Here is a 16,034-nt window from a genome sequence, read left to right as displayed (position 1 = left end):
TATTAAGGTGTAATATTATTGGTTGAATTCTGTCTGAGCTGCAGCTTTTCTTGATTACAAGTGCAGTGGAGCTGGTGCTCACTTATTTAAAGCATGGGCGACATACTTGAATCGGTCTATCATTCTGACACCAGAGGTAGTCTTTTCCAGGTTCCCTCTTTTAAAGTTATGGATATTATTTAAAATTAAAACTGACATAATTTTCTATTTTATGTTTAGGATATGAAATACCTTCATAATGATACTAATAATTAGGGGCACACTGACTTCTTGATTTTTGATCTTTGTATACTAGTGCATTTGTTTTTTGGTTTCCATATTTATCAGACACCAATAAATTCATCCTATGTTTGCGTGTAAAGATTACATTTGGTTACCCATTAATTGACGCCGTGAATGAGCAATTCTGCTTATTCTTAAGGTAAAAGCAGTAGAACTTTGGGTTTCTTACATTTAGCATCTAGGAACTACTGTGTTATAAAATAGTAGTGAAGTTTCCATGTCTCTGTTTACCATGCATTGATTTTGGCAAAAGAAATTGCACTCCAAGATCATGTTTTCCATTTTTTCAAGATGATTTCATGTATTTTCCAAAATTGTAGGAACTGTGCCGTAGAGTTAACTGATAGGAAAAGGGCACAAGTGACAGACACGAGATGCAATCTTGGTTAAAAATATATCGTGCAATATTATAAGAATGTTACAAATGCATGGGAACAAATTCTTTCTATAATATACAGACCGTTCAGATTTTGTGTTATAAACAAATAGTTTATTTGTTTGTGCAGTCCAGTTTGTTCCTTTTATGGGGAATCGATTTCTTGTCTTTCACAGAATATGGCAATGATCCGAAATTGTTGTCCATGTCTTTTCATATTCCCTCATAATGAAATAGTTCTGGTTCTGTAAGGTATGCATATCAGAAAGTTTTGGCAACTAGAATTTCTCAACTAACTGAAGCAATTATTGATGCTCTTTGTAGGGTGATCGCACAGACAAGCGCGACACTAGTGCTTTTAATACCTGGAAAGACATTATTATACCTGGAAATGTTGATGATAGTATATTGTTGCAAAACTCTGCAAAAGATGACTTGGTTAAACCTATTCCCCTATCAAAGAGGAAGTACTTGGCAAACTTCTTGGGCCGGGCACAAGGGAAAGTTGGCCGGCTCCAGCTTCTAAAGCTCTCGCAACAGTTTCCGGACAAGGTTCATCTCTTTTTTGCTTGTCATTACGTGTCAAGTTATTCTTTTCTACATTTCTTTTTTGTAGCAAGTACATTGTACACCCCAGTAGTTTTTCTGACATAATTTGGACACCCGTTGGAGTCTTTGGCTTGTCTCAATGTTAATAATCACATGAATAAGTCTTGCAGTTATTGGCATAGATATTAATGCGCCTTCACCTATTTTAAGTCATTTTGGTTGAAAAATTACTCTTTTGAGCCACAATTAATCCATCCTGGAGTTGTCAATAAACAAATAACCAAGAGAAATCACATGAAACCTTTGTGACTGTTTTATTTATTGGTGTTAGTCATCATTAGTTATTGGAAGATGTTACTTAATTTTGACATACACATCTTTTATACTGCTATGATGCTATCCTTTGTTCAGTTTTATTTAAACCCCATTGTTTTCTAGCCAGCACCCCATTTTTCAGTAGGATGACACCCTAAAAGAAGCTCAACTCTTGGAAGATGTCCTTGTTTAAGAACCTCATTGAAATCAATCTCGACCTTAATCCCATCTATTCTGACCCAACAACCATGATCACAGGAATATCCATTAGACAAGGTTGCCCCTGAAAAGAGAGAAAATATTTCGTGTTAGACTTAATTCTATAGGTTATTAGTGTTTATCTATCCACTGCTTGTGAAAGTAATCATAGAGTGGAAGCATGTTGGTCTTGAACTTTTCAGATGGTTGCAATGAGAGTGTTGCCAAAAAATATCGATTTTGCAGTCCAAAGAAATTAATTTTTATGTAAGTTATTCTTATACTCTTCTGTAGTAACAGAGAGATCCATAGATTGATTGTCATGAATAAGTGTATTCTAGTTAGTTCAAACTTCTACACGATTTTCCAGATTGGCAAGTGCTTCCGGCTTTATATTTCATGGTTGCATTGCACATTAAAGTCATATTTGCGTTTGTCCTATTGAGATTGTTTTTCAATATTAAAAGTGGATCGGATGAACAACATTCAAAGCAGCAGTGCTGAGTATTCATCAGGACGAGGATGTTTTTATATCCCTCCACCCCAACATGGTGCAATCAAAGTAAATGTAACAAGGATTGCAATCAATGCAAATAGTAACTGGGGGTGGAAAACGCAGAGAGAAGTTGAAATAAATTGACACAGTCTGTTTGGTGCATCAAAGTTCTATGATTTTCATTTAGTCACTTGACTGAATTTATCTTTCCATAATTCTTTTAAAAATTGGACTGACACACAATTCTGAAGCTTGGACACAACCTGCTTATAATAGAGGAGTCGAATTAAATTTCTTTGAAATGCAACCTGAAATGCCACTTGTTGTAACTATTTTTTACCTATGCAATTTATGTCTAAATTATATAGTTTTCAAAACTAAAAAAAATAAAAATTATTTGCACTATGTAATCAAGTTTAGCATATGTTTATAAATGCCTCTTGAATTAAATTTTAGGTGCAAATAAAGTTTGTTTAAGTGTTATTTGCAAAATGCCGCCAACAATTATATGAGTAGTTTCCAACAACGTGGATTGTCTCCGCCGAAATTAATGGTCAACGATAGATTGTGGGACCCCCTCACTTCCGACATTTAACCGGGGAGGGGGGGGGGGGGGGTCCGCAAAGCTGTTTCATTCAAACCGCCCAGCCTAACGTGTTACGCGCTCAACGATTGTGGAACCCGCCCTCACGAATACCATTTATCGCACACCCCCCGGAGAATCACTTTCCACTCAATTTCTCAATCCGCCAACACTTCTGCTACTTTAGCACTTTTGCCAAATTGATCCCCTTCATTTTCTCGGATAGTTTAACCATGTAACCGTTAAGTCATTAGTGCATTCCCGCCAACGTCCCAATAGCTGTTTGGCTAAGTCACCTGACACGAGGACGCGAGGATTCGAGTGTCAGACACATACACATTGACTCCCCAGAACATGACACGTTCGGATATATATATATATATATATATACATATATATTAAAAGTTAGACATTTCTTACAGAAATTGCCATTCATGATACAAATTCATTGATTCGAACATAGATCTTCAATGTTCATCTAGATGTAAGTTTTACAAAGTAATATTATGCATACAAATACAATTGTGACATAAATGATAAATCATAATACATATTCAATTCATCAATGGCCAAATAGGTGAAAGACAAGATAGTAAGATACTGTAGTTTTCTCATTAAGTCATCAAAATCTAAATGTGTTACATAACTAGTGCAATGCCAATGGCAAATAGAAATAGAAAATACAAAATAACTACAAGTCTACAAGCCTCAAGGCAGTATGTAGCTCATGAGTCATCAATCCTCATCATCAAAATCCACATCACTGTACTCATCATCATGGTCACCACTGCTCTCCTCTGCTGCATCCTTCTCCCTTGTATCCAAAGTCATCTCTGCATCTACTAGTGTGGAGGATGACCCCTCTACAGTATCACCATCATCAAATGTGACAGGCTCTAGCACTGGATCATTGAGATCCAAGTTGGCCAATGCCAACTCAACACCGCTGTCCAAACCCATATCATCAGGAAAGACATCACACATCTTTGTCGTTCCCTTCAACTGCTCATGCCTCTGCCTGTAAATAAGATGAAGGTTGATGTGCACATACACCATTGTCTCTGCCCTGGACTGCTCAACCCTGCTCTTCTTGACACTATACAAATTCCCATATGTGCTCCAATTCCTCTCGCAACAAGAGGATGAAGTCACCTGAGAGAGGAGCCTCGTGGCTAACTGTTGTAGAGGATGGCTTGTTGCCCCATGAGTTGCCCACCAAGAATATGGCTTCTTAGCCCCCCTGTCTCTAATCACATCATATCCTGCAAATCGACTAGTGCCAGTGGAAAAATTTGCAAATACATCCTCCACCTCATAAAGGGATGCTCTATCCTGAAAAATCCGTTCGAATATATCTTTCCTCCCCTGTGATATTTCACCATCCATGTGAGGAGGGAATCTGTGGGAAGGTCCATTAGGGGAATTTTGTGGTCTAAGATGGGTCTGCTAAGGAAATTATAAAATAATAGTGGAAATAATAAAATAAGATTAGATTACATCATCAAGTTTTAGAGGGAAAAAAGAAAAAAACTATTTTATCAACTCGTATTTTCAACTTATCTCTCTATGGGTTTGCTCAAATTTCGAGCGGAAACACTCGTTGGATGCATAATTTGATTCCTCATCCAACTTTCTAAGGAGTACCCATGTTCCATACGTTTGATGGACCTTTCTACACGAAAAATGAGAAATACATGAAAAACGTGATTGCAATCACGTTTTTCCATGTATTTCTCATTTTTCATGTAGTAGGGTCCATTGAAAGTATGCAACATGGGTACTCCTTGGATGAGGAATTAAATTTTGCATCCAATGAGTACTCTCGCTCGAAATTTGAGTAAAACCTTAGGGAGGTAAGTTGAAAATATAAGTTGAAAAACTAGTTTTATTATTATATTATTTTTTAATCTTTTTAATTTTTTATTCCAAAATGGTGAATCATCCCCCATGGTTGACATCATCATCTTGAATCCTATTGGTTCTTATAAAGTTTAATTTGGTTGTACAATTTTCTTAGGAGGCCCATTTTAGACCTCAAAATTCCTCTAATGCACCATTCAGTCACTCATGGCTGTAGTATTTTGGGTTCAATGAGTAAGCCAAACAATGTAAAGGTGTGCAATTCTTGTTCCATATGCTGACAAGAATATCTTGTATGGTGGTGAAGAAGGCCTTTGATGATGTCTCATACTCGGGGCACTCACTCTGTAAAATAATGCTCCTCACAGACTCAATTATGGAATCCCATCCCTCATAAACCTCTCCTAGGATGAGTTGGTCTGTATCTGCAAATCAAAGCAAAGAAATGATAGGGTGTTAAAATTGGCAATTAGGGCCAAACTCCATGTGGGTCATCTTATTTATGGCAGCTGATGTTTTTCTTGGATTCCTCTCGTCGAGAGGTATAGGATTGATCTAACGATCATTCGATTTCGACAAGTATTTATGGAGATATGAATTTATTTGTATTTACTTGGCAAATTGTCAAGGTCGGCCATTAGCTAAATGTGTGGCACACATGCTCAACGTTTCATATAAATACAAGATAGGTTGAGGCATTATTCACTCATCTCATCTCTCACATTCTTCTCTCCTTAGTTTATTGGGTTTACACACAAGGAGTAGCACACACATGGGAAGAAGGAAGGACGAAGTTGGAGGATGCAGAAGGACGCAGGAAAGAGGATGCAGATCTGTTTGACTGCGTTGACTGAGTTTGACCGGGGCTGCAGCAAGATGTTTTGACCAATGTTGACCAAGCGAAGACCTTTCTTGACTGCGGTTTTGGTGTGGCTGTCTCTCCTAGGCAGGCCGCAGATTTTGGCACACAAACCGAGGCATTCTGACCTCTGGTTTGACCAGCGTTGACTGCCCTAGTTTGTGGCAGCAGGTTGACTTCATTTGACTGGGTTTTTCAGACTGTTTATGGGCTGCCTCTTCTTGTTGTTGGAGGCCTAGTTGACTGGGATATTGACCAAGCAAATTGGAGGTCATTTCTATCTTGTTTGACCAACTTTGACTTTGCTGGTTAGGGTTTGCTGTTGCTGTCATAAAATTACAGATTTATGTATTTGTACTATTTCTCTCTCTGCTGAACTATTGAAGATTATAGAAGAATTGATCAAAGGGTTTCCCCACATTGGAGTTTGTCCCTGGCTAGCTGCCACATCTATTGTCTCTTGTCTTGGCTTGTTTTTCGTTGATCTATTAATGTTATATCAACAGTTTACTTTATGTTAATGTGATTGCTAAACAGTGGCTAATAAGAAGAAATTGAAGTAAACTGCTCTAATTATAGAACATACCATAAATTAATATAGGGTCCATGATCTGAATAAGTAGATCTACCCTCTCCTACCAAGCATCATCTAACACTGTGTCCTTCACTCTTTTAGAGGCTGCTTGATCTGTCTTTCTCCAAAAAGACCAAAACTCCTCTTCAACATGATGAATGAAGAGGCAAACCGTGTATCCTCAATCTTCAACAATGATAGATTGGTGTACTCCTTGTAGATAGTGAGGACATTTGTATGATTTTGTACAAAGTTGTGGATATGCCGTGCATCCTCAATAATGCTTCCAATCCAAAGCACATCAGAAGCAATAGATTTAAGTGCTAAGTTCAATGAATGGACAATGCAAGGTGTCCAAAACACTTGTGGATATTTAGCTTCCACAATCATGCCAACAACCTTGCAAATAGGTGCATTATTTGTAATGATTTGCACACAAGAATCAACACCTACATCTTCAATAACTTTAATAAACAACTCACCCATATATTGTGCATCCTTGTATTGTCCAAGTGCATCCACTGATTTCAAGAAAATTGGACCATTCAAGGAAGACACCATGAAGTTGATGAGTGGGTGTCGTGCTGGATCTGTCCATCCATCAGAAACAATGCTAACCCCAAATGTTGGCCATGCTGATTTAATAGGCTCAAGCATTTTTTCCACCTCTTTTTTTGTCTTCGTCAACAATGTGTTCTAAGCTTCTCTGACCCAAGAGGCACATACCTTGATGGAGCCCCTTGAGTTAGAGCTCGACACATCTCAAGAAATAGAGGTGATCATGCAACATTAAAGGATATGAAGTTTTGATAGAAAAAAAAGGCAATGGTGAGATCAAGCTCTTCTCGTTTCTCTTTTTGAAAAATCTTGTCCAAGAATGGAAGGGGGTCATCATTCTTGTTTTTTTTTTAGATTTTGCAACCATATTTGCCATACCAGCATTGACATCTCTTTGCATTTCTTTGCTCTTTGGTAAACACAACTTTGTACAAGCTGCAATTCCACAACTTGGTAAAGCCAACAAATGAGCTTTCACATGGTAATATGTGCTCATGAAATTAGTGTTGCAATAGCTGCATTTCCAACTCACATTGCCTCCTCCCTTCACCTTGCTGCTTGGCCCTTGCTCTCTTGTGACATATTTCCACAAGGGATATTTGTTATCTTGAGGAGGATGTCTTCCCTCAACATTTGAAGTTGCTGTTGCAGCCCCACTTGCAATAGAGGGAACAATTGCAGTAGACTTTGATGAAATTGGGACAGGAGGGGCATCTCCAATGGGGACATTCTTCCCTTTCCTTTTCCCTTTCCCTGCTACCCTTGATTGAGCCATGAATGCTGTAAAAAAAAACAAAAAATGCACAAATTTGTAAAAGAAATGCACATGCAAACTGCTGTAATAAAAATGCAAAAAAAATAGAGAGAAAATGCACTTACTTGTTGCTTGAATCTCCTTGAAAATGTTCCCACACCCTTTGCTCTCACACACCCACAGCAAACCCACAACCAACAAGAAAGGTGAATATGAAATGAGAATAGCCAAATCGACCTTTTAACGCCGCGCGGAGGTCTGTAAGTCGGAATTCGTGTCCGATTGGGACACGATTGTGTCCTGATTGGACACGATCGAAAGGAAACGAATCCGACTGAATCGTGTTTGATTCGCCCGATTCAGGACACGATGGGCCAGGGGGACGAATCCGGTTTCATCGCTGTTTGGTGAAGCGCTTTACATTAATTTCGATAACAATTATCCAAAATCATCTGCGAAACCGATTTATCCTCCATTAACTTATCATTTTCCTTCATTTAGCTAGTTTTTGCAAAAGTGCTCAATGACAGAAGATTTCTGAATTTCACAGTCAATCACTTAAATCAACCAGCAGATCACCCGGGTACCCTTAATCTCTTGTTCTCTTCTTAATTCGAAATGGCTAGTCAGAAGGGAAAAGCTAAGATTTCTATTGACAACCCAATGCTTCCTCCTATCCCTAATATAGATGAATTCCCTCTGGTAGATATTGATTTCAAAATCATAGAAACCAAATGTGAATTTGATTTATATGAACTACACAATTGGGCATTTCAGAAATTTGAGGATGCTAGTGATGAATTCAGCTTTTGGGAATCCATGTTACCTCAATTTGTTTTCCCTCAAACTCATCATTTCCCTGAATTTGTTTCTTGGTGTGAAAATTGTTATCTACCTAGCCAGAGAGCAATAGTAGCCAGAAATGGTGAATCTTTGTTCTCCATAACCCCAAAATCTATTTGCCAGGCCTTGCAAATCAACCCTCCAAGTTCCCTTCATACATTTTCAGTTGATTCATTGATGGAAATCTACCAAAAACTCACCTTTCAACAACGAGCTAGTATCTTTGAGTCTTTCATGCTAGAGGGTTCTGAATTACCTCGTCATAATCCACCATATTCTTCAGCAACCTTTCCAGAAATGTCTAGACAAGTAATTTCTATGGCTTGTTGTCTTTTAGGTTACCAGAGTGATGAATGGGTTGATGAAGTCATTTTAGGGTTTTTGTTAGTCTTTTCACTTGGTAAAAAGCCCTTTGTTCTTTTCAACTTTGCCCAATTTATTTCAGACATCATTCATGAACAATTTTTGAAGTTTAGTGCAGAAAGATCTTTTAAGCATCAATCTGTATTGGTGTATTTATTTTTATATCATCAGTCAGAAAGGTTCAAAATGCCACTCCAAAAGCTTGACTCACAGGGAAGGCCGCAGTCTGTTATTCATTGGACCTCATTAGTCAAAAGAAATTAAGAAGTTTACTCTTTCAGTGATTTTGTAGATCAATTTTTATATTTGTCATTGTGTCTCCTTAGCAGTGATGCTATCCTGAGAATATCAACAGAAATTAAAAGGATTTTGCATCTGAGTGAACAGTCAAAGGTAGGAGACTAGTACTTGTATCAAAATTTCACAGAGATTAGAGTTTATGGTTCTGAGTTACAACCATACAAACTGCCAGTTTTTGTTCCCATGAGGATTTTTGCTCTAGAATTCATAAGACAGAGTTTGAACATGGATGAGATTCATTTTGTATCCAGAAAGCAAAAGGCTCAATTCAAGCTAAAAGCTCAAATTGGCCCATTCATAGTAAATACCAGAGCAGCTAATAAGGAGGTGGAAAGTTTATTGATCCAAATGAAATTTAGATTAAGTTTCAACTGGAATTATGACCCCTTGGGAATAATTTCATTCATTAGAGTCGAGCAAAAATATGCTCGTTATACTCATATCTCAAAACCAGAAATTGAACAATATGCCAATTAGGAAGTATGGGAGGAGAACACTTTGCAGGAGGTTGAAGAACAAATTTCTAGTCAAACAACCTTGGAAAATCCAAGACTTAAAGAGAAAGAGTTAAAGAGACCAAGTGAAAGTATGTCTCCTACTGGTTCAGGTTCCAAATCAGCAGAATTCAGAGTTTTTAAGAGGAGAAAAACAAAGAATATAGAGGAAGAGTTATCAGAGGTTGGAAATACAAAGGTATATACTACAATTATGTTATCAAGTGAGCCTGTGTTTACTTTGCAACAAACTAAAGAAATAATTCTTGATACATCTGCTTCCCCTTCTCCTGGTGAGCAAAGTATTTTTGCTAGGTTCAAAGAAATGAAGAAGAAGAACGAAATGCTAAAGACTGCTACCTATTATGAGTTTTGGAAGCAGACCTCTACTACTCAAACCATACTCTTGTCTGCATTGGACCCTGACAGAGGACAATTTCAATTGGCATTTCTTGAGCCAAAGGTCTCGAGTCCAAGATTAGCAGAGGATTACAAAACTTCAGTGTTCTCTTTTGACACTAAACAGATTCATCCCATAGATCAGATTGGTCTACACAAATCGGTTTGTGAATTATATATTCTTCCCTAACAAGTTCTGCCATGGCAGCTTCAGAGCTACAAGCTTCTCTAAATAATATTCATTCTCAGCTTAAGTTAGAAAAAAATGTCATCTTTAGCAAAAGATATTAGGATAAAAGGTTTGGAAGACCCTGTAATCAAATTATGGTTATATCCTAATGATATTGATGCTGCTGAAGAAATTATCAGAAATAGGTATGTAGATATTCAAGCACTGAGAAAACAATTGAAATTGCCAACAACAAAACATCCTCAAGCTCAATAAGTAGGGCAATTAGAGAAAGAAAAAGAGAATATGCTGCGTATGATTGTTGAGTAGAACATCTAGATTCAGAAAATGGAGGCAGACATGGAAAAACTGCTGAAGGAGAAAGAGCAACAAGTCAGTGCAAGAACTTCTACAGCGGAAGCAGAGTCATCCAGCCAGGATTCAACTAAACAGTTATCTAAAGCTATGGGATATTTATCACCGAGGAATGTTGAAATTGAGAAACTAAAGGCATCATTACAAAAGGCAGAAGATAATAAAATCAAGGCAGATAATGCATATCTTGCAGAAGTACAAAAGAATTTCAAGCTTACTAAACAACTTGAAAAATATATGGATGAATCAGTCAGTGCACAAAATCTGGCAGAAGCTAAAGAGAAGATTTGGATAGACATAAATTCAGCCATTTCAGATGTTTGGACATCAATAGAAATTATTTTTGAACAGGATCAACTGGTGCACAAAGCAAAAACAACTATTGCTGAGATCAAATAACTAGACAACAAACCTGGAGAAGCAACAAGGATTATCAAAGTTTTGTATTCAAAAACTAAAGAACTTGAAGAAATGGGTATTGAAGACAAGACAAATGCAGTCCTTGAAGTGAGAAAAGTATTGACAAAGAGGAATTTGATGCTACAACTAGAAAACAAATGCCAAAACCTAGAAGTTCAAATCAAGAGGTTTCATAAAAAGTTTTCTATTCTGCAGCAAAAAGGACTCCCATCATTAAGGGATTCTCGTGGCCAATTGATCCAGTAGGAAGATTATCAGAAGAAATTACATGATATAGCAATAGACAACTCAAAATTTGCTAAAGTAAAAGGAAATGTTGGTGGTAGAACTTTTCTCCAAGGGTTAGAAAATTATTTATTCATTTCATATGAAATTCACCATCTTTTTGTAACCAAGCCCACATTTGAAAAATACACTGAGGTAGATGAAACATACAGGAAAGTAATAAAATTTTCATATCCAGATGATGATAAGTGGGATAAGTTCCATGAACTTATTGAGTAAATAGAAAGCAGATTTGAAGGCAGGATTTGGGCAAAGGAACAGGAGCAGAATTAGCAGAATCAACAGAATCAGATTTAAAGGAAGTAGTTGGAAACTAAGTCCTCGAATAGTGTGCTGATTACACTAAATCAGTTTTAGAATTTCTATTTTGAGTTGTATTAATTAGAGTTATCCAAATTATTTTGGATAAAACTTTATTTTTATGTAAAAGATTGTAATAAATTAGATATTTTTGAGAAAAATTTATAAATATTTTGTAATTCAAAGTAAGAAGGGTTGATACTTTGATAGAACCAGAAACATTATTGTATTTTGGAATTTTTGAAGATAATCAAAGGCTTCTGGCTTCAGTTCTTAGCAACATTTGTGTTCATGTGAGTCTCCTTTGTGTAATCATTACTGTTATTCTTCATATATTTGAGGTAAAATAGGAGTACTGGGTAAGGCTAGATCAAGTGTTGATCTCCCTGATAGCCCTTACAAAGTTATTATCATTATTGAGATTAGCTAATTAAACAGTTTGTTTAAATTAGTACCTCTGCATCATAAAATTATTGCCTTCTGTCATCTCTCAAATATATAAGTGTTAGCTATAGAAATCTTTCTATACGCCTTGAATTTATTTGATAATGCAAATATTCAGGAAGGGTATTTAATTATTAGATATCTTCTTTTTCATCTATCATAAACATTTAAAGATTGCATGTTGTTAGTACTGGAATCAACACTTTGAGAAATCTTTGAAATCTCTGAGTTATATACATGTGAATGATTTGAGTCATTGATCATCCATTTAAATAAATCCTCATTTAGATGCTTTGGCATAGTTCCCGAGCCTAGAACTATCTACAAAGATACAACACCACCCTTAACAAAATTATTTTTATCTCAGTTATAAATGTTGGAGGAAGTTATAAGTTATTATAGTACTCATCAATTGATCAACTAACCGGTTATGTGTGAATTTTTTAAATGTTGTGACAATTACTGGTTATTATTCTCCTATCTATTTAGATTATTTGTCTTCCATAATTAACTTGTGGCGAATACTGAATAAAACATAACTGCAACTTCACTGGAAATAAGTAATCACAGGAACTGAGGAAATTATGCACACACACAAATAATGAACACCAATATTTTGCAGATGAGGGTTTTATTATTAAAATCGTTAGCAAAAATATTACAATTGGTTGTCGTAAGATAGCAAACATCCGGAAAATAATTCTGATCACTTCTGCTAGTCTCTTTGACCTCCTGGAAGCTATTTGACCCACTGGAACAAATTCAGTCTCCCTCTGAAGCTGGTTTTGGCTCACACATGAGGCTTGGCAAATAAACTCGACTCTCCTGGCAACTTGCATCGGTTGGGAAAATTTTCTTGGCCTCCATGGGAAAATATCGACTTCAATTGGGAAATCGATCCTCCTATGCAAATCGATCTCTCATGTGCAAATATCCTTGCTCCAGAATTTCTCACTCTGAGCAATTTCCACTTCCTGCTAGGGTAATTCACACCCCCTTCTGGAGCAACTCACACAACTGGAAAATCAACCTCTCTACAGAAAAAATCATCTCCAACTCTCCTTTGAAATCTCTGTGAAAAATGTCTTGACTATCTCTGCTGAAACACTTGTTGATGTCCCTGTGTTGCGTTTGCACCCTTGCTATCACTGCAACTTTGTGTCTCGATGTGTTGTCCAAATGCCCATCGATTTTTTCTTATAATCTCTCATTGATGAATCAATGACCATGATCTAGTCTCAATAGATCACTAAGATCACCTTGACTCCTTAAAGTGATTTTTCTGGAACTCTCTAGAGGAAAATCGATTTACCCCAATTAATACTTATTAATTAAACTTATTTTCCTAAGTTAGACTTAGGAAAATTAATTAACTGCTTAATTAAATCTAATCAAGGTATTTTCTTGCAAAACTTTTTCTGGGGATTGGAGAAAATGTGTTACATCGCTTCATAGAAACATTCTGAGACTAGAACACCTATCTGAGCTACACAAACTAACATTATGAGCTTCAGAGACCAATAAATGGCTGAGCATGACGAAGGTTTTGATTTCTTTCAAATGAATGTTGATATTTTGATTTAAACATTGTTTCAAATTGTGGTCAACTGCTGATGATCAATTTCATCCAAGCTCTCTATCAATTTCTTCAAGTTATTTTTTTGAGAACTTATGTTATATAGGGGTTTTCCATTGAAATGCACCTAACTTTTTTGCTTTTACATTAAAATTTCGTATGTTAACAAAATCTATGTAGTTCATAGCATGCACTAAGCCAAATGTCAACCATTTGTGTTTAACTGTACAGTTGGAAGCTCCAGAGTTAAAGTTCAGTGGTCCCGAGAAATTTGGGAGGATTGAATACTTCCAACATCTACGCAATGCGAAGTTCTGTTTGGCTCCAAGAGGGGAATCATCTTGGACCCTTCGCTTTTATGAGGCCTTCTTTGTTGTATGTATTCCATTCTCTTCACTTAGGATCTGGTCATGTATTCTAGTTAGCATTTTGTGGCATAGAAAATCTGTTGAAGCATGTGTTTTCTGGTATATTTGGGCCCACTTTTGGGTGCTTGTAATGTTTCTAATAAAATTTCCACTGCAAAATTTATTAATTTTTCGCATACAGGAATGCGTGCCTGTTATCTTGTCAGATCAAATAGAGTTACCTTTCCAAAACGTTTTAGACTACAGTCAGTTTTCCATCAAGTGGCCGGCTACACGGATAGGAGTGGAGCTTTTGGAATATTTGGATTCCATAACAGGCAAGTTTTTACCAAAACATAATCATTTTGTTTGACTAGTTTTTCTAGGAAGGATCTAAAATGTTACCATTCGATTTAGCAGATACAGAAATAAAAAGGATGATAGCACGGGGTCAACAAGTCAGATGTTTATGGGCATATGCCCCAGAAAATGTAGAATGCTCGGCTATGACTGGTATTCTGTGGGAGCTGCAACGAAAAGTGAGGCATTTCCATCAGTCGGCAGAAACATTTTGGCTGCATAATTGTTCAGTAGTCAGCAGGGATCTTGTTCCTTTCCATGAGTGGAGACCCCCAATGCGTCTTCCTTAATTTATTGTTTTTGTGAGGCATAATATCACAGGTTAACTTTAAAGAGGGTTATCCGTTTTGCAAATATGTATCATATAATTACATCTTTATTATTTGTATTTCCATGAAATATTCTCTTTTACATGGGAAATTTTCAAATGTGACATATTCAATGCTTTTTGTTTGGCATCCAATTATCTTCGTGCAGTAGATCTATCTCTTTGTATTGGAACTCAGCTTTATATATCAATAATTATCAATGTCTTGTCACATTCTGACATGTTAAAATAGTCTTTTTTACTTACTCTCTGGCTCTTTTATTTTTCCAGTAAATGTTTCTTCCTTAACCAAGTGGGTTTGACCTTTGGCTTTGATGCCACGACCAAAGGCATTTGTTACATCAATATGACTTGTCTGGTCTTGGATTCAGTGATTAAATATCTTTCTAGCTGCATGAACGCCTTAACAAATCTTCAGGGAGACCTGAACCCAATTCTGACTATGCACAAAATATTGCTTTAATTTAACCATTTGATCATAATGCACTAAACATTACCTACCTAACTTTGCCTCAGTACCTCAAATTGTGCTTTGATTTAACCACTTGACCACAACCCACTTAACGTTACCTCGGGATTTATTACTATTTTTTTATTTTCTACGCAGTATTTCTACAATATGAATCTTTAACCAAGGCTAAGTTTTCCCCCCCTTTTGCCTGCTTTATTTTTTTCTTCTACCATGCCTACATTTTTGAAGAAATCACTATTGTTGCCTTTTATAAACGATTACTGCATGTTGTTTCTATGCATCTACTTGCTGTTTCTATACATCTACTTGTATATTTGATTTCCATATATACCCTATTCTTCGTTTAAAGGGAAATAGACTTATAAATGAGGATGTCCTAGTAATATCATGTGAAGGCATTGACACAAAAGACAATGAAATCTTGTGAGAGGGGACCAAGGGATGCATACTCAAAAAATAACTTCGTACCGTTGTTGAGGGTATTAGGTGCCAACATTGAGTTTTCTCGCTGATGAATCTTGCCTCGAAGCAGAAGGAGAGGACCTTGTTCACATAAGTATCTTTAGGATATTCTGACAGGCATGGTGGAAGATAAAAGAAACACAGAAGATCAGCCTGCACTTATTTGAGAGCCGAACAAGAGAGATTGAACGACAAGATTGGTGAGCAAATGTAGTGCAAAAAATAGAGTATCGAATAATAGCCCATGCTATATTTACAGAACAAACAACGAAAACCTGACCATTATTTCATTACTAGGAAACCTTGCACGAAACTCTTCATGATATAACGCATACAGCAATAACATCGATTGGTGAATGTTTCTCACCAAGAATTGACAAGGAGAGGATTTGAATTAGGACTATTGTTAGAATCCAGCGGCCTGGATCATTTCTTGTCTTCTAGTCTACGACAATATGCTATCCAAGAAATGTAACTACATGGAGTGGTGCTAAGCAAGCAATAAACTCTTCACGTGCAGTGGGTATAGAGATAAACGACTGCTAATAGACAGGAATGATTTAGCTGTTATGCAAGTGCAGATAAGATGTATTACATGACGTATTTGCATGGAGATAATGAGATGCCCAAAAGCCCAGGTCAAGTGCAGAAAATTTTGATGCATTCCATGAAGTATTTGCATCGAGAGAAGCA

General features: G+C 36.7%; 1 protein-coding gene across 1 annotated transcript in view; it reads left to right on the top strand.

Annotated features, from left to right (window-relative positions):
- LOC149211675 (Exostosin family protein) overlaps positions 1 to 14,620 on the top strand; it is a 131,451-nt gene extending 116,831 nt beyond the window's left edge. Inside the window, exons 4-8 of the mRNA XM_089391571.1 lie at positions 67 to 136; positions 983 to 1,210; positions 13,604 to 13,747; positions 13,922 to 14,057; positions 14,140 to 14,620. Of these exons, the coding sequence (XP_089247697.1) occupies positions 67 to 136; positions 983 to 1,210; positions 13,604 to 13,747; positions 13,922 to 14,057; positions 14,140 to 14,369 (808 nt within the window). The 3' untranslated portion in view covers positions 14,370 to 14,620. The remainder of the gene's footprint in view (positions 1 to 66; positions 137 to 982; positions 1,211 to 13,603; positions 13,748 to 13,921; positions 14,058 to 14,139) is intronic.
- Positions 14,621 to 16,034: the final 1,414 nt, after the last annotated feature.

This window comes from Pinus tabuliformis, chromosome 1_1, assembly GCF_031772625.1.
Source record: "Pinus tabuliformis cultivar Carrire ecotype Pingquan chromosome 1_1, CPIR1, whole genome shotgun sequence".
Taxonomy (NCBI): Eukaryota; Viridiplantae; Streptophyta; class Pinopsida; order Pinales; family Pinaceae; genus Pinus; species Pinus tabuliformis.
Note: the sequence above shows the minus strand (reverse complement) of the source record. Positions and strands in the feature narration are given on the sequence as shown.